This window comes from Amblyraja radiata, chromosome 11 (genome assembly GCF_010909765.2).
Source record: "Amblyraja radiata isolate CabotCenter1 chromosome 11, sAmbRad1.1.pri, whole genome shotgun sequence".
Taxonomy (NCBI): Eukaryota; Metazoa; Chordata; class Chondrichthyes; order Rajiformes; family Rajidae; genus Amblyraja; species Amblyraja radiata.
In genome coordinates this window covers 18,263,736-18,283,583 of record NC_045966.1, presented here as the reverse complement: position 1 = coordinate 18,283,583, position 19,848 = coordinate 18,263,736, and the positions used below count along the sequence as shown (strand labels likewise).

Genomic DNA, 19,848 nt, shown 5'->3' with positions numbered 1-19,848 from the left:
GGACAGGGAGTATCACAACGCACAAGTATTTTACCTGGTGAGACGCAGGAGGAGCCGGGCCCGGAATCACCCCATAGAGCCCGAAGCCTCCAAGTGGCGCAACTAGTCCCTCGGAACAGTTCTCCGGAGAAGGTTCGAGTCAGATGGCCTCAGGCCTGCAAGACGGCATCTGGCATCAGTTCGATGATGATGTCGACAAGGTGCTAGAAGCAACTGCGAAGGGAGACGTGGACCGAAGGCTGCGGACGATGACGACAATCATCATCAGCCTAGCTGTGGAAAGGTTTGGAGAAGTGGAGAAGAAGCCGGCCAGAACACCTTTCACCATGAACCAACGAGCAACGAAGATCCACAAGATCCGGCAGGAGCTGAAGTCCCTCAAGAAGCAGTATAAATAGGCCAGGGAAGAGCAACGTCCCCCCTTGGCTGAGCTGCGAGCCATCAAGAATACCACAGAGGCAGCGGTGAAGGCCTCGAGATGGCTCTGGATCAGGAGAGGAGGTCCATGGGGAGGAGCGAATGCCACCTGAACACAAGTCGTGGTCTGATCAACCACGGCTGGGTCGCCTGGGTGAGGGTGTCTGATGTTGAAAGACCCGAAACACCCAATGACCCCAGGTTACATCACTGATGATGTGTTCAGGAGCATCTATCGATGTATTTGTATCAATCACTTCCTTTTACAAGTTCATTTTTTGAGCAATTTCACCTAAAACACCAGACTCTGACAATCTAATAAACCAGCTCCTCACATTGACTGGTGACAGTATTTATTGTCACAGCCTGATTGTTTATTAGCTTGCACTGTGAGTAATGGCTGGAGATGTTATAGTAACATCTTGTAATTCAGTGATCTGGTCCTTTATTTTTCAACTCTGATACTGCTAAGGACAGGGAAGGACAAGAGCCAAAACAATAGAGAGTGGTACAAACATTTGTTCATCAATCATGTTATTGATGAGAATTTATCTCTGTGAAGCAGACAGTGCCATTGCTCATCTTTGCAAGACTTGGCACGAATTTTATCTGAAAGCTTTATGCGTTTTGACAGTGCATGCCTTCCCAGTGTAGCACTTCAGGTTGATTAATTGAACAGTCTAATTAATCAATCAAACTGATTGCCAGGCAGGTTAGATGGTCCAAATCTGATTGCTGTTTACATTGGCAAACAGGAGAGAACATGAGGTATTTAATGTGTCTGATTTGTCCATGGTCATCAACATTCAGTTTCATTTATCTTTTGAATTAATTGATTTACTAAATCAGTTATTTTAAGACCCAAGGCTTAGTACGTGTCCAGTCTCTCTTACCAGGTCAGTAATGTGCAAGCAACATATAGAAAGATGTCATGCCTAGTAATGTTAAACATGATGAGCACAATTTATACTTGTTCTGTCATTATCCCCAGATCAGACCCAGACACACATGCTTGGTAGCCCAGTTGTTGGAGCAATACCTTTGAAAAACACATATTAGTTGGACAACACAGAGAACACTTCAGCCCTAAGAACTAGCATTTTGATATTTTGTGCTTTTAACCACGATATGTAAACTCTGAGACACCAATAATATTATTTCATAAAAATAATAATGACAGTTTACATCTTCAATCCCTGGGTCTCACAGCACCTTCTGGATGGCTTATTCCTAGATTTTATGCACTTAAGCAAATTTATTCATTCAGTTTCAGTGTAGAATTACTATATTTCTTTCTGATCTGTCTTTTCACTACAAGTTTGATAATGTACAGTAACAGGATCATAAATAAGGTTAAATAATCATAAATAATTATTACTGTGGCTAATGGTCCCAAATTGTAGGCTGCTCTGGAAGATTAGATCACATGGGATCCAGGGAACGCTGAATGATTGGATATGGAAATGGTTTATTGGTTGGAAGCAGTAGATGGTGTTGGAAGGTTATTTTTTAGCCAGTGGCGGGTGGTATGCCTTGGGGGTTGGTGCCAAGCCTATTGTTGTTTGCCATCTATATCAACGATTTGGACAAAACTGATTGGGGCGGCACAGTGGTGCAGCGGTAGAGTTGCTGTCTTACAGCGCCAGCGGCTTTGATCCTGGCTATGTGTGCTTTTTCTCTACGGAATTTGTATGTTCTCCCTGTGACTGCATGGTTTTTCTCTGGGTGCTTCAGTTTCCTCCCACACTCCAAAGATTTACGGTAAATGACAATAAATTGAATTGTAATTGTTGTAATTGTAATTGTAAGATGTACGAGTCTTAGGTTAATTGGCTTCGGTAAAATTTGTAAATTGTCCCGAGTGTGTAGGGTAATTTTATAATGCTAGTGGACCTGATGGGCTGAGGGGCCTGTTTCCACACTGTAACTCTAAATTAAACCAAAGAATATACAAGGTATGGTCAGTGAGTTTGCAGATGATACTAAAATCAGTGGCGTAGATAGAGAATAACATTATAAAGATTTACAGCAGAAGCTTGATTTACTGTGGTGAGGCTGAACTTGGAGAATTGTGTTAGGTTTTGGTATATGAAAGATGCCATTAGGCATCTGAAAAGAGTGCCTAAATGATTTATGAGGATGTTGCTTGAATTATAGGGACAGCTGGGGCAGGCTACGCCTTCATTCACTGGAATGTAGGGGACTAAAGGGTGATCTTATAGAGGTGTATAAAATCATGACGAACATTGATAGGATGAATACACAGTCTCTTTCACAGTGCTGGGGAATTGAGAACTAGATGTCATTAGTATAAGGTGAGAGGTGGAACATTTAAAATGAACCTGCTGTGTGGTTTTTTTGTAACTAATGACTGCTTTGTTTTATACATATATTTGAAACCAGACCTAATTATATTTCAGAAGAACGTTAGGCAAGAGTGTAACCAGTCCTTAATGAAATTAGACTTCGAGTACCAAAGGAGTACAGAATACTGAAGTTAACCATGAATTGGATTTTAAATGATGTAAATAGCAACATGGAGACACAAGGAACTGCAGATGCTGGAATCTTGCATGGAACACCAACGTACTGGAGCAACTCAGCGGGTCAGGCAGCAGAGTTGAAGCTGGAGAACATGGATAGATGATGTTTCAGGTTGGTACCCTTCTTCAGACTGATTGTAGTGGGAGGGAGGGAGGGAGGGAGGGGGAGGGGGGGGGCTGGAAAAGAGGTGGGGGCAGTATAAAGCCTGCCAAGTGATTGGGAATGGGAGGGTTGATTGGCAGATGGGTGGACAAAGGCAGGAGACAAAAGGGTGACAAAAGGAGACAAAAAGTAACCTGGAAGACAAAAGTGAGTCACAGAAGGAGAGAAGAAGACTGAAATGTTAAGTCAGAGGGAGGTGAGGATAGAAGGAGAAATGGGCAGGCACAAGAAAGTGAGGAATTAAGAGTGGAGTGGAGTGGGTGGGGTGGACGGGGGAGAATAACCTAAAATTGGAGGTTTCCATGTTCATACCATTGGTATGTCTGCCCGGTATACAAGGTGATAACCTTATGGCACTTCTATTAAAGTTTGAAGTAGAGGAAATGGTTGCTCTTGGAATTGGTCATGAATAAATATGCCCAATTTGTTTGAAAATGACTCGTGTCCCAGAAGATAGTAGTTCAAAATATTGTATGTTCATCTTTTCGGTATTAAATATATAAGGTGTAAAAGCAGTCGTTTCAGTACCTACAACTTTGTAGACTGAGTGTGTATACTACGTCAGAAGTTCAAGTGATTAGTAAATGAAAATGGGTGGGAGCATCTTTTTTGTATTGAATCGGTGCCTTCCCGTGGAACATTCCATTTGCAGAAAGCCATATTTGCAAGAGGGACAGGGAAATTAGGGCAAAACACATCATGAGAGAGCCTCATGTTTTAGTTCCTTTGGGGAAAGTAACGTTCAATCGCAGCAGGCTCAGAAAGGTCAGTGTATAAATAGTGGAGCATCCAGTGAGCTCATTCCTCAGAAGGATCACTAACTGACAAAGTTAAAAAAGACATATTATTTATTTTCCAACATATCATAGTTCATAGAAGGGATCTTTTTGAAACTGAAGTTGAACTCAAAATGTTTCCTATCCTTTTCTCTCTCAGTGTCTCCTTTAGTTCAAAATAAAGGAGTGATAATTTTATTTTTTAATATTGTATCCCTATATGGCAATTACCAACATTGTGACTAACATTATCAAACCAGATTGATAGTTGTAGTGAATATGCCAGGATTCTATAAGACCATTGTTCAGTGACTGTAGACCAGGTAAACAATTTCATTACTATGCAGAAGGAATAAGGATTTATACCACAGTACATTTAAAAAAAACTGAAAGCAAGACAACTGTACAAGGAGAAAAAGGAAATAAAATAAGTTAATGTTAGATATCTATCAAACACTGTGCCAACAATAAGACTCTCAAAAGACAGTCAATAATAAGGTTCAATAAAAATTGTTACTGAAAATGTTACGAATGTTTTTTCTTAAATTAGATTGGTTTATCCCCAGTTTTTAAGAATGCTGGAGTTTGGGGCTGGTGCAGGAGCTGAGGATTCTCTAACAAGATAAGGTCCAAAGTTTGCTGCCTTTGTCCTCCATCAAAATGTCTGACCCTTATCCCAATTAACTGACGTTAAGCTTTCTTCCTGCCTGCTGCTCTGCTTTACCCATTCACACGCCCTTTATGTCCAAAATCGTTGTCATTATTGACTATCTCTGTCATGCCTATGACTGCTGTTGTTCTCTCTTCTCTTGACCTCCACATAATCGAGAATGTTTTCCCTGGGTCGTTTGATAAGCTTACTGGGTGTCATTGGACCGCAAAATTAACCCTTTGCTCACAATGCCGCTCGATCAACTGTCTTCAGTATTTTCTCCTCTTATTTCAGATTTCCAATATCTGAAGTAATTTTTCATTGGATTTTTAAAGTAATTTTTATCTTACTTTTCAAATGACAGAATGTTATTATCCGTTTGAAATATAGCATTCATCAGCCCCTGCAGCATGCTAACTATGGGTGAAAGGACATTAACTATCCTGCTGCCATGATTAACATCAATAACACTGCCAATTTAACCCAATTACATTGATGGCACCATCCACTTTTTTATTTGTATACTAAGCTCTTACATTCACTTCTCATGCCATCTAATGCCCATTCATTGCATAATCCCCATAAAGGCCTGAACACAGTTTTTCAAGGGTGAGGTATATCTTAGTCAAATATAATGGGGATAGAACTCATTTCCTACAGTGAGTAGTTATAATTCTTACTGTCATTGAAATTTCATTAATCCTTGGACTTTTACACTTGCACTAAAGTACTATGGAAGTCCAGACTTTCCAAGTGACAGATAGTGCCACACTTGCTGCTGGGCTGTTTTGCTTGATTGCAGTTGAAGTCCAATTGCAGAGCCCAGGCTGATGGAGTAATTATACAGTGCAGACACAGGCCCTTCTGTTCAACTTTCCTACGCAGACCAAGATGCCCCATTTACATTTGTCTACCTGCTTGTGTTTGGCTCATATCCCCCTAAACCTTTCCTCTCTATGTACCTGTCCAAATGTCTTTTAAATGCTGATATTGTACCTGCCTCGACTACCTTCACCCATCACCCTCTGCGTGAAAAAGTTGCTATTAAATCTTTAACTCTCACCTTAAACCTATGTCCTCTGCTTCTTGATTTCCTACTTTGGGTAAAAGACTGTATTTACCCTATTTATTCCCCTCATGATTTTATACACCTCTATCAGATCACGTTGATAAGACAATGAAGTCCTCGCCTACCGAACATCTCCCTATAACTCAGGCCCTTGAATCCTAGCATCACCCTCGTAAATCTTCTCTGCACTCTTTCCAGCTTAACATCCTTTCTACAGCAGGGTAACCAAAACTGAATACAATACTCCAAGTGCGGCCTCGCCAATGTCTTGTACAACCTGTAGTCCTGGATATCTCTGCTCTGCAACACTCCCAGGGCCTTGCCATTCACTGTGAAAGTCCTGCCCTGGTTTGACTTCCCACAATGCAACATCTCATTAAACTCCATTAACCAATTCCTCAGGCCCACTTGTCTTGCTGAACAAAATCCTGCTGTCATTTTTGATAACATCTTTGCTATCCACGATTCCCCCCGACTTCAGTGTCATCTGCAAAATTATTAATCATGCCTTGTACATTCTCATCCAAATTGTTAACATCATCCACCATCAGCAATGGGCCCAGCACCAATCCTTGAGGCACAGCATGAATCTCAGGCCTCCAGTCTGAAAAACAACCTTCCACCATCACCCTCTTCTTCTTCCCACAGACTATTAGTCACTTGCCCCTCCCAATTTCCTAAGAGTAGATCAAGCTTTGTCCTCTCCTGTGTAGGCCCCACTACATATTGGCAAATAAACTTTCCAGAACACATTTGACAAATTCCACCCCATCTAGCCCCTTGACACTGTGGCAGTCCCAATCTATATTGGGGGAAGTTAAAATCCCCTACTATGACAACTACTAGTTGACATACTAATATGTCTATTCAATAGAACTTGACATACTATTAGTCTTGATCTGCCTGCAATCTCTTGTCATATTTGTTCTTCTAATTCCCATTGGCTATTTGGAGGCCTATAGTACACTCACAACAAGGTGATCCTCCCCTTTTATTATTCCTCAGTTCCACTCATATAGCATCGCTGGATGAACCATGAGTAATGTAATCTCGAACTACCACCGCGACATCCTTAATCAATAAATCAATAAAGCACCATCCTCTCCTCTTTTACCCCCACATGTAGCATCTGTACCCTGGGACATTAAGATGCCCATCTTGTCCCTCTCTTTGTCAGGTTTCTGTAATGACGATAATGTCCCAGTCGCATGTATCTAACCCTGGCCTGAGTGCGCTTTCCCTGTCGGGCCTCTCACATTAAAATTAATCCAATACAATCTAACAGTCCTTCCTAGCACCCTACTGTGCTCCTGCCAATCCTGTCCACTGAAATCTCTTTTATCATTCTGGCTTCCAGCCTCTTGTCTGCCTCAATCCTGCAATGGATCGCCCCCCAATCTAGTTTAAACCCACGCAAGTCACACTAGCAAACCTTCCTGCCAGGAATTTGGTTCCCTGCAGTACAGGTGTAACCTGCCAAGCTTTATTTTGGGACAATACCTGGTCAAACCTTGCAAAGCATTTGAGACCCAATTGATTCTAATGGGGAATGTAGGCCTGCAAATTCCAAAGCAAAAAGCAAAGACATCATTCATGTTTAGATTAATCTTTAGATTAATTTTAATTTTAAATTAATTAGATTAAGATTAATTTTAATTAGTGCCAAGGTTTGGTACTTCTAATAAGTTGTTGTTAAAACTTTTATAACGTTAAAATAGAGTTAATGGTATTAAAACTGTAATAGCTACTTTGGCCTCTGCTGCAGGAGCAAGTAAGGAGGGACATGGAAGGAGAGTGGGCAGTGGGTCATGCCCACCATTACCCAGCCCATGTTGACTTCTCCCAACATCTAAACACATTGATACAAACAGATTTCTTAACAGGAATGTGTTCATTTTAGTCAGGAGAGTGGAACCTAATCCATTATTTGCTTCCATTATCATTTTCACAAATTACTGCAGATCTGGCTGAATTTATAATTATAATATTTTTTTTTAAATAATTGACCTGATGATAAATTTCCAATAATAAATTGATTAAAACCTATCAAAATAATTTCCCATGTAAAAATTTGCTATGTTGGTCCCATTGTTGGTTGCACTGACCAGTCAATGGTACAAAAAGCTATTATTACAAACCGCAACTGCAGTTAATTCATTTGTGTTGAGGAAACCTTACAGCCAGGGGATTAGAAAGCAATGATCTTTCATCCTTGTGTAAATGCTAGAACCATGCTGTTATAATATTTTTGAATTGGTAAAATGCCCTGCAGGGAATTTAGCTTAGAAAAGAAAATACCAAATTGATGCGCTTTAGAGTTTATTGGAGGGGGAACTGTGAAGACATCCACATGAATGAACCTGTTTGAAATTTATTTTCTTGTGTTCATGAACAATACAGAAGCAATTATTTGAAATCATTTTCTGTCAGATAGGAAATTCTTCCAGCAGCTTGGATAAAATGATTTGTTAACTTTTTCCAAACAACTTATATTTCAAAGTGAAAGATGTAACCATAAATAAGGAACAGCTTGTCTTTTCCTTGTGAAGTGGTAAAGAATTATGTAGCAGGAATGTAGTTTCTGAACATGGCAGTTTAAAGCTTCAAATCCCTACAGGCATCAACTACATTATCTGACATGTTGGACTCATGCTGTCTTCCTAGTGAATAAGCCATGAGGAGTGAATTATTATTTGTTACAATTCATATTCTGTTTATTGAAGATTTCTTCAAGCAATTAGCCAAAATCAAAAACATAAATGCCACATTGCATACTGTTAAAACCCAAATACCCTCTGCATAATACAGAAGCGATGTTTTATTTACACAATATAAGAATGCATTGATTATGCAATGAGTACTGAATATACTGTCGGTATTTTTTTTAAAGGATAGTTATGCTTTATTACAATCGGAACGAGAGATTTACAACTCTCAGTTAATACACAGCATTGAAGAATCAGTTTTCAATTGTATTTTAGCCTGCCAAAATTCGAATATGACATATTATCAAAAATTGTTTGAAGCAGCATTGCAAAGATGACATTGTAACTTTTTCTGGATTGTTATATTTCTGCAGGATCAGTTGTGCAGCTATATAATGGTTGTACAATACAATTATTAAAATAACCCTTGTATTCGCCATCCAGCTATCCCCTTCAGTACTCAAAAGGCGAATCAATTTCAGTATTGCCAAATAAAACACGATTAAACTCAGTGGAAATGCTGAATAATATCCTTCTAATATAGTATAGAAAAATGCACTCACTTACTTGCAAGAAATTTGATTAATACCATCAATGTAATAACACACCCCACCATTAACACAGTAGGACTTCTCTGACTCATTGCATCTTCTAGCATGACCGGATTCGGGTGAGAGTGTAGTAGTGGTAGCAGCAGCTGCAAAATAAAATGGATTCAGTTCACATCTTCCTGCTCATTAAAAAAATGTAATGTTTCAGAAATGTTTTAAATATAATGTCAAAAGACTGTTGGACCCATATGTGTCCAGTTGGTCCAAGAAAGAGAGATAAATATATACAGATAGGATCGCACAGCACTGTTATCAAGAGCATCGCCAAGGACTGCTCTCACCCCAACCATAGACTGTTTACCCTCCTACCATCCGGGAAGCGCTACAGGTCTCTCCGTTGCCGGACCAGCAGGTCCAGGAACAGCTTCTTCCCTGCGGCTGTCACACTACTCAACAATGTACCTCGGTGACTGCCAATCTATGTCGCTCTTCCAGGGAGATGCTAACTGCATTTCGTTGTCTCTGTACTGTACACTGACAATGACAATTAAAGTTGAATCTGAATTTGAATTCCTTGGCTCAATATTGCAACAGTTGGATTGGACCTTTACTAGGATTGTAGCCAGCATGCTAAATTTTTACCTAGTGTCAGACGGTGCAATTCAATAACAATTTCACCATCATACCTTTAACTTGCTCTGGCCCTAAATTAGATATTTCACGTAGACATAGCGACTTAGATGGGAATTCTGATAGCAATGCATTTCATACAGCATCACCAGCAAATCACAACAAACTTTAAAAAAATTGTTTATGTACCTAGGTACAATGGCCTATGTCTCTGTGTATTAGTGGATACCGACACATGGCACGGGGGCCATCAGAGCAAATAACTGTCACGAACAGTGAAGAACGTTGCATTCCCCCAGCAATATCCCCCTCCCTTCTCCCAATATTTTTCCACAATTCCAAGATAAATTCCTTTTGGTTTGATGAACATCCCTGTGATCATCTCAGCAAATGTCAGTCAGCTGTACGCTACTTATTGCACTGTACACAATTTCAAACTCTTTCAAGGTAGGAGGAATGATTGTGAGTTTTTAAATAACTTTTCATCTAATTTAGCTATTTTATTATTTTATTTCATTTTATTTAGCTATCACAGGTGTTACATGCACCAATCTAGTTTCTACGTAATCTGATTTCTAGCCACAGATCCAACAAGCATGGTTGCACACTCTGTGTGGCAAGGTATTCTCAAATCCCAACACACAGGGTAGAAATTGTGTCCACCACTTAAATGGGCACCATTATTTTTGAGATTCTGCCCTTCAGTCGTGGACACCCCCAATAGAGAGGAATTTACCTAGTCGACCCCCTTTTAATAGTCTTATATGTTTCTCATTCTTCTGAATTGTAATGAATGCATCTCATTCTTCTGAATTGTAATGAGTACAGACAAAGTGTGGGCAAACCTTCTGTACCCAGAATCATTCCAGTGAACCTTCACTGAACTTCCTCCAAAGGAATGAGATCTCAGTAAATGCGGTCTCACTTAAGCCATGTACAGGTTCAAGTTCAACCATAGCTGGGGGGTAATCCCTTATGCTTCCCAGACAAGTTATCACGATTGCAGGATAGCAAGATGTGGCCTCCAAATAATGATTATGATAAGTCAGATTGGGACAGCAAGCATCTTTTTTGAGGCATTTTACCCTCCCTCCACCTGGCAAAACTAAGGCAGAGGTGGTGCTCAAATGGAGGTGGCAGACGTATTGTCTGCTTGTTGGGATAAACAGGCATCTGCTTCATTATTACTCTCAGTAAACAGATGCAAGCTGATGCAGATAACATCTCAATGGCATTTTAAATGTTTACAGTATAAGACCGGGAGGTTGCAATTGATATTAGCTTGTCTGTTCTTTCGCCAAACATACTGATCTTAAAGTCTACATTTATTTTGGTAGGAGCTTTATTCCTGTAGGGTCTTTTCCAGGTTGATTTGGAGCCAACAGCTGATTTGGGTTAATATTTGTCAAATGAATTGTGGCAACTGTATATGAATGATTTGGCCTATAAAAGGCTCTGTCCTTCTTGAAACCGACAGTCAATTAACTGGATTGCTGCATTTGTTGCTGACTAAATTCTACCCTTATACATGTATTGATCCACTGTCAGGTACACAAATCAAGTATTATTTATTATTCACTGTACATGCTTGTTACTTAAAAATGTACAGTTAAAACATCTGCAAGTGGTGTTTGATAAAGTGAGCTAAATTTGAAATACGTACAGTATATACATTCATCCATCAGGAAGTTACAAGAGGTAAGCTGCTGTCTACTTCATTGGAGACCCTTGGACTTTCTTTAATTGGACTTTACCTTGCACAAAACATTATTCCCTTTATCCCGCATCTGCACACTGTGGATGGTTCGATTGTAAAGATCTATTGCCTTTCCACTGACTGGTTAGCACACAACAAAAGATTTTCACTGTATCTCAGCACACATGACAATAAACTAAACTAAGGAAGGATTAATTTGTTCCTACAGTATTTTCAAGCTAAGATCTTTTTAATTAAGCCTATAAAATAAGCTTGCATTACCAAAAACTGAAAGATAGAAACAGAGCAAAATAGAAATATCCTGCCAATGTCCAAAAGCTGTTATTTTTGATGATTTTACCAAATATTTAATGTAGACAATTCCTTGCATAGGTTTTTGCAACTTTTCTGATGTGTAAACATACAATGAATTTTCAGAATCACCTTTGCTTCCATGCATCAAAAATCTGCTGGTGTCAACACAAAATACAAGCTTAATGATCTATCATAACCAAACACCATCACAAATTTACTGCCTTCCATCTGCTGTGGGTGAGTGTAATGGTACAGTCTCATATACTTTTAGATCAGGTAGGAAGATTGGGAAATTGAAAAAAAAAAAAAGTGGTGGTCCGTGAGTTAAACAGTATTTTAAATCCATCTTGATACAAATCACAACTCAAAAATAGTTGTTAAATCAAGAATTGAAGGGAAAATTACAATTAGAAGGGCACTTGTTGGATTGTTGCGTGAAGAGAATTGGGAAGGATCTTGCAGTATCGATTAATTGATCTAGTCATTACCTTTGAGTGGGCCACAAGCTTACTTTTAAAGCTCTTTGCTACAGGAGGTTTGATAAATATTTTATTAACTTCATCACCGATGTGCATTTTAACCGGTCTACCACTTAGAGTCATGGACTCTAACTTAAAAAGAGTCTATGACTCTAACCTGAAGTATTAAAATACATGGTGGACAGGTTAATTCGCATCTGTGTGCATGTGATCCGTGGATCCATGAGTTCTGATGGACGCATCTTCGGATCCTAAAAAAAATTGTTAGTTGGAGACTTGATGCACTGATTAATCTTTCCAAACGTTGCCAGATTCAGGAAAGATTATATTCACATTGGAATGGCAACTGGAACTGTTGGGAGAGTCTAGGGCCAGAGGGCACAGCCTCAGAATAAAAGGACGTAATTTACTTTTAGAAAGGGGATGAGGAGGAATCTCTTTAGTCAGGTGAATCTGTGGAATTCATTGCCACGTACTATGCTATGGTGGCCAAGTCTTTGGGTATTTTTAAGGCAGAGATTGACAGATTCTTGATTGGTAAATGGCAGAGTAGATTTGATGGACTGAATGGCCTTTTACTGCTCCTATGACTTGTGAACGTATGAACTCTTGTATTCAAAAGGGTTGGGAGATACAGTGCAGGGAATTGGCGGCCAGTGAGCTTAACCTCTGTCACTGAAAAATAATTAGAAGCTATTATCAAATGAGATACTGCAGGGTATTTAACAATGTCAAATAATCAGGCAAAGTCAACATGGTTTTGTGGAAGGGAATTCATGTTTAATCAATTTATTTGCATTCTTTGGCTGTGGAAAAAGGCCAATATGTATATGTGCATTTCCAGAAGGCATTTGATTTTGTGCTACATTAAAGGTTAGGGTGGAAAATAAAAACTGGTGATGAAACCCATTTAAGACGAGAGGGTCAATGTTTAATGGAGATGTGTGCGGCAAGTATTATTTTTTATACAGAGATTAGTGGGTGCCTAGAATGTGCTGCCAGGGGTGGTGGAGGCAGAAACGATAATTGGTTTCTGAAGCTTTTGGATAAGCACATGGGTATGCAGAGATTGGAGAGATATGGTTCACAAGCAAACAGGTGAGATTAGCTCAATTTGGCATCATGTTCAGCACAGACATTTTATGCTGAAGGGTTTGTTCCTGGGCTGTACTGTTCTGTGTTCTCTGATGCAGGAGATAGCATTGGTGAGGATAGAAAAGTGGCTAGTTAACAAGAAACAAAGTGATCGTAGTTTTTTTCTCCCTGGCATGATATAATGAGCAATGAGCCACACAGAGATCAGTGCTGGGGCATTATTTGTGTTTTTTTAATAGACGCATTGGATAACAACATTAGGAGTTCAGTCGGTACATTTGCAGATGATATAACGAGAGGTAGGGTATGATATTATGAAGTGGATAGGAGGAGGCAACAAAGGGACATAGATAGATTTTGCAACTGGGCAAAGGTCTGGCAAATGGAGATTAATCTGTTAAAAAAAATTGAAATTATGCATCTTTGTTGGAAAAATGAAGAAAAACATTTCCATGGTAAGAAACTGTAGAACTACGGTGCAAAGCGATTGGAGTATCCTAAAGCAAATGGCTAAAATACAGGCATAGCACAAGAGTGAAGATTGATGTTTTTCCTAATTATTATGAGGGAAATTGAATAAAAATGTATGGTGATTATGCTTCAATTATGCACGGCATGGTTGAGATTACATCCGTAGTCCTGTGCCTTTGTTAAGGAAGGATGGTAATTCATGGAAAACAGATAGAGAGGGCTTATTAGACTAATTACTCTAGGTAGCTTGTCTTAAGTACAGAGGTGAGATAGGCCAGGTTTGTATCCACTGTTTAGAAGTGTGAGAGGGGACAATTCAAACATAACAAATCATGAGGTGTCTGGATGTGGAGAGGATAAGGGAGAATGTAGAATCTTGAGGGAGAATGTAGAAAGACTGGGTAGAAAGGAACTGCTGATGCTGGTTTATACCGAAGATAGACATCAAGTGCTGGAGTAATTCAGCAGGCCAAGCAGTATCTCTGGAGAAAAAGGACAGGTGACATTTTGGGTCGGAACCCTTCCTCGGGCTGCAGAGACACACAAATGATACAATGATACAATTTATTTGTTGTCATTTGAACCTCATTGAAAGAACCAAGACACAACACAATTTATACAAACATCCATCACAGCGAATCTCCTCCTCACTTAGATGGAAGGCAAAGTCTTATCTCTCCCCTGCACTCCCCATTCTCCTCCCGATGTCAGAGTCAAAACCCCTGGCGGGTGATAGTAAGTGTCCCGCAGCCATTAAGGCCGCACCGGGCGATGCAAGGCCGCGCTCCGGGTTTTGATGTTGGAGCCCTCGGCGGGCGCTAGCAAGTCCTGCGGCCATTTAAAGTAGCGGCGGGCGATGTAAGGCCCCGCTCCAGGTCATCCTCAACCCCGCAACTCGGGCGGGAGAAGTCGCCATTGGGGAAGCCCGGAAAAGCGGTCTCCCACCAGGGACCCACGGTCTCCCGGTGTTACCATCCACCAGACCTGCGGCTGGAGCCTCCGAATCTCCGGGGTCGTGCCGCAGCAGCGCGCCACCACAGATCCTCCCGCTCCGAACTCGGCCAGCTCCGTAATGGTAAGTAAGTCCGCAGGCTCCGCGACTGGAGCCCCTGGTCGTTCCGGTTGGAGGCCGCTCCACGGTGCTAGGCCCCAACGACAACGGAGACCCGACAGAGAAAAGGTCGGGTCCTCCGTACAGGGAAAATCTTTAAGTTTCCCCACCCCCCGCCCCCCACACACATACCCAGTTAAAAAAACCACTATAAACTACACTGAAACGAGACAAAAATTAAAAAAAAAAATTTAAAAAGGGAAGGAGTGGGAACTGATTAATAAATAAGGGATCCCTCGTTTAAGATCAGGGCAAGATAAAATGTATCCTGATTCTCACGAATCTTTGGCATGCTCCTTCACTAACATTATTATAGAGGCAGCCTTTGAACTTTTTTAAACCAAAGGTATTTAGACACTTAATAAACATGGGGGCATGAAAGATAGGGTGTAGATATTAATACAGAGTTAAGGATGCAGAGATCAACAATGATGTTAATAATGGTGGAGCAGGTTTGAGGGACTGAGTGGCCTTCCACTGCTCAGAGATGTTGTTTGCTTGCCTGTACCGAGGCTGGAAGAGTGCTGCAATGGCTTGTTAGTTTTTAAATGATCAGCTGGTAAAGTAGCAATTTAATTAAAATTTGATTGCTTTAGTTCAATTAAAGTGCCAGCCTATCTAGGGAAACATTTCAGTCACCTATTTTCATAACAACCTACAATAGTTGCCTAAACACGAGGGAAAAAAGTATCTGCTGTTTAATAAAATATTTATTTCAAAAGATTTGACAATTATTAAATCAATAATAGGACTCTTTTAATTAAACCCTTGTTAACTGTACACATTTGTAATCCTGATGGCATGTAAAGAACTGGGTAGGGAAATTCCAACCAGTCACAGTGTAGAAAATAATAAACAGCAGGCTAATTGGAGTGTAGCATCTGTGAAGCTAGCTGCTTTATCTTCCACTATTGACACTGATGGTGAACAACTCTGGGCAATGAAATCAGTGCTATCTGTAATTTCACCACTATCGTCTCCTCTTCCGTGACTAACAACAAACAGCTTCTACATTTAGATCTGACAGATCATTAGTCTGGCTCACAACCTCCTAACAAGAAGAAAAACAATGTAATGTAATGGATAGGACGAGATGAAGGGAATATTGCTAATCCACCACCCTCAGACTCAAATACCAGTCTATCTAAAAAAAAACACACACCATCAAACTAAGAGCTAGCAGCCATGCCAGAATAAATGAAACACTATCTGTCATTTAAAAATGGAAGTCCCGGGTTCAATCCTGACTATGGATGCTGTCTGTAAGGAGTTTGTACGGATTTTGTACGTTCTCCCTGTGACTTTTCTCAGGGTTTTCTCCGGATGCTCTGGTTTCCTCCCACACTCCAAAAACGTGCAGATTTGTAGGTTAATTGTCTTCTGTAAAAATGTCCCCAGTGTGTAGGATAGAACTAGTGTATGAGTGATTATTGGTCGACACTGACTTGGTGGGCCAAGGAGCTTGTTTTCCTTGTGTAACCAAACTAAACAGAAGTGGCAGACGGGGTTAACAATGAAACATCATCTGGCTCAGCCTTTCAGGTGCATTAGAATTCCAGGCTAATATCACACAGACCTTACTGTAGCTATACATCATAGAAGCCAGATCCTTGCATAATCATAATGTTTTCTTTAATATGCAAGACAGAGATAATCATATCTCATGCATAATTGCAAATTATTCACTCAGACTCTTATCTTGCTTCAGTGGTTAAAAAACAAAATATATCACTCAGCTCAAATACATAAGACAGATAGACTGAATCTAAAATGATTAAGCCTGCAAGATAATAAAGATGATGGCGACTTGGGAAAACAAATTACAGAACTCCTAAGTATTCACTCTCACAGTTAGCTGATTCATAACCAGAAGGCTGTACTTGTTGAAAGGTGAATCCACTCTCACATCAGCGATAGAGGCTTCCCTTAGCAACCGTTGACTGCCAGCAGAGTCAATCCCCTTGCTTAGCTATCTTTCAAAACCATTCAACATTTTACAAACCTTCCAAAAGCTCGTAACGTTCGAAAACACGCAAAGAACGATCCATCATGAATAATATTTGTTTTAATTATTTTAAACTATTTTTAACTAATGAAAACTTTAGTCCTGAGAGATACAGTGTGGAAACAGATCCTTTGGCCAATCGAGTCCGCGCCGAGCAGCGATCAACTCATACACTAGCACGTTCTTACACACTAGGGGCAATTTACAATTTTCCAAAGCCAAATAACCTACGAATCTGTATGTCTTTGGAATGTGGGAGGAAACCGGAGTACCCAGAGAAAACCCACACAGTCACAGGGAGAATGAATAAACACCACACAGTCAGCACCCGAAGTCTGGATTGAACCCGGGTCTTTGACACTGCAAAGTTGTAGCTCTACTGCTACGCCACTGTGCCACCCTAAAGCTTTAATGCAACTAATTTAACATGTGCAACTTACCTGATTCATATATCCTCAGAACATCAAATCTCCATTATGGTTAATCTACATATGGGCTCTATTTGGTTTATTCTGTGATAGCAGTGCAGGCAAAAGAAGCATTTATTGAGATTAATTCAGAGAAGCTGCCTGACCCACTAGGTTACTCCAGGATTTTGTGTCTGGTTTTTGTAAAGCAGCATCTGCAGTTCTTTGTTTCCACATTAAGCATTTCTTGTCCTTTCCTAACTGGCCTCAGGAAGGTCAGTTAACTATTGGTTGTCTTGTTGAACTATTGGGTTCCTTCCACTGAAGGTATTCCAAAGCTGATGTTAAAGAGGAAATTCCAGTATTTAGACATCCCAAGAATGGGAGCGTTCTCCCCCACTCTCCTGATTTGTGCCTTCCAGAAATCATGCCTGCCCTGCCATAATTTATCTTCCAATTCTGCATCACTTTTCTGTACTAACCCACGACCCTAGCTTCCCTTAAAAAAGTTATAGTCATCAAATTATATAACAAAGAAGCAGTACATTCAGTCTACACCAAACAATTTAAATGATCCAACACCGACCTATTTTAACCTCCGCATCTTCCCATCAACTCCCACCTAGAGTCTACCACCCATCAGCACCCCAGAGGCAATTTACATGTTGTTAATTAACTGACCAATCTGCCCACTTTTGAGATGTGGGAGGAAAGCAGAGAATCAGGTGGAAACCCAAGCAGTCACAGGGAGAACATACAAACTCCACCAGAGGTCAAGATTGAACTCGGGTCACAGGAACTGTGAGGCAGCTACTCTACTACTTGGGTGACTGGAACTGTAATGTAGCAGCCCTACTGGTTGTGTCACAGTGCCGTCTAAATGTGTGACTTAAAATATCTAAAAATATCGGGCCTGAGGTTGGATATGGGAATCAGTTCTGAGCAAATAGTACCCGGGGTACGTAGAATTATTTACAGTAACTAATAGTGGTTTGTGTAATGAATTTGACAATTAAGATGCTGACAAAATATCAAGCAGCAAATTTTTAGGATGTAAATATTAAAAATACAAAATAGTAATTAAACTATTAAAGACTGTAAGACAAATCTAATGTTTTGTAAATCTACCTTGAGCCTTTCGGCCTAAAGGCTGTCTTCCAGCAAGAACACTTGATCTCTGGGTTCTTGTAGAGTAACAATAATTATCACTTAATTCAAAAGGAATACAATTCAAAATCAGCCCAATCAGAGCAAGTAATTCTAACAGGGCAAGTGCTTCACAAGTTCCAAGCAGATCTCTGAATTGACTAAGGAAATATGTATGCATCCCAGATTACATTGCTTGTGATATCACTAGAAATGTGATTTTTTTTTTTGAGGAAAGAAAGCACGCTTCCATGTAATGTTCAGCACCATTCTACTTTAAAGTTGTATGCATGTGCTCTGTTACAAAGCAGATGGCTGATAACCAGAACTGAAATACACGAAGGACAATCACAGGCTTCAAGGAGATCAAGATCAAGGTCAAGGTGTTTAAGAAGGAACTGCAGATGCTGGAAAATCGAAGGTACACTAAAATGCTGGAGAAACTCAGCGGGTGCAGCAGCATCTATGGAGCGAAGGAAATAGGCAACGTTTTGGGCCGAAACGTTGCCTATTTCCTTCGCTCCATAGATGCTGCTGCACCCGCTGAGTTTCTCCAGCATTTTTGTGTACCTTCAAGGTCAAGGTGATTGTTTCAAGGAAATTAGCAGATGCTTTGAACTCCCACATCCGTCTCTGGGTCTAGTTGAAATCGCTGAATCAGGTTCTTTAGTTTAGTTTAGTTTAGAGATACAGCATGGAAACCGGCCCTTCGGCTAGCCGAGTACATGCCGACCAGCGATCTCTGCACACTAACACTATCCTACTCGCACTAGTGACAATTTACAATTTTACCAAAGCCAATTAATCTACAAACCTGTACATCTTCCGAGTGTGGGAGGAAACCGGAGCACCTGGTGAAAACCCACGCAGGCCACGGGGTGAACATACAAGCTCCATACAGACAGCACCCGTAGTTAGGATCGATCCCGGGTCTCTGGCACTGTAAGGCTGCAACTGTACTGCTGCAGCACTCTACCATTGTTCCAAACTTTCTGTGCATTCTTTCCATTATTCTATATATTCTACACAGGACCATGGGTCACCCATGCTGGTGTTTATTTGAGCCATTACAACTGCCAATCCCAGTAGTTTTAATTTTGCTTTAAAACTTAATTCGGAATTGCTTTTTCAATCATTGCATCTGTCACTTCCAGATTAAAATTTTCTGTTTGCTTTTTTGAAACTCGAACGTTTCTAGGAAAGTGGTCATCTTTTCACTACTATCCTCATTCTTCTCTTCTTTCTCTTTTCTCTTTTTCTATTACAGCTTAAAGTTTAAAAAAAAAGAGAAGTTGTACACGAAATGTATTATGTTGCATATCATGATTAAGATGTATGTACAATGCTTTTAATTAAATAAATAAATAAATAAATAAAAAAGAAAAGTGGTCATCTTCTAACTGCTTAATGGAATTCAAAATGTTTATTTACTAATAACATGGGAATCCTGGAAATAAAATTAAGTTAAATATTTACAGGGCCTTTTGAGTTAGAGGATGCCATAATCAGTGTGACGCAGGCAGATTAAATACATTTTGCTTTCAAATTTCAGTTTAAATAACATTTGCTTTCAAAACCAAACCACTGTGTTATCAACCGAGTCAGATTGTTCACTCC

General features: G+C 40.1%; 1 protein-coding gene across 4 annotated transcripts in view; it reads right to left on the bottom strand.

The window, feature by feature from the left end:
* Positions 1–19,848, bottom strand: part of nrg2 (neuregulin 2) — a 118,168-nt gene that overhangs the window by 36,199 nt on the left and 62,121 nt on the right. For all 4 annotated transcript variants that reach the window (XM_033029443.1, XM_033029446.1, XM_033029444.1 and 1 more), the window contains exon 4: positions 8,893–9,022. In XM_033029443.1, the coding sequence (XP_032885334.1) occupies positions 8,893–9,022 (130 nt within the window). The remainder of the gene's footprint in view (positions 1–8,892; positions 9,023–19,848) is intronic.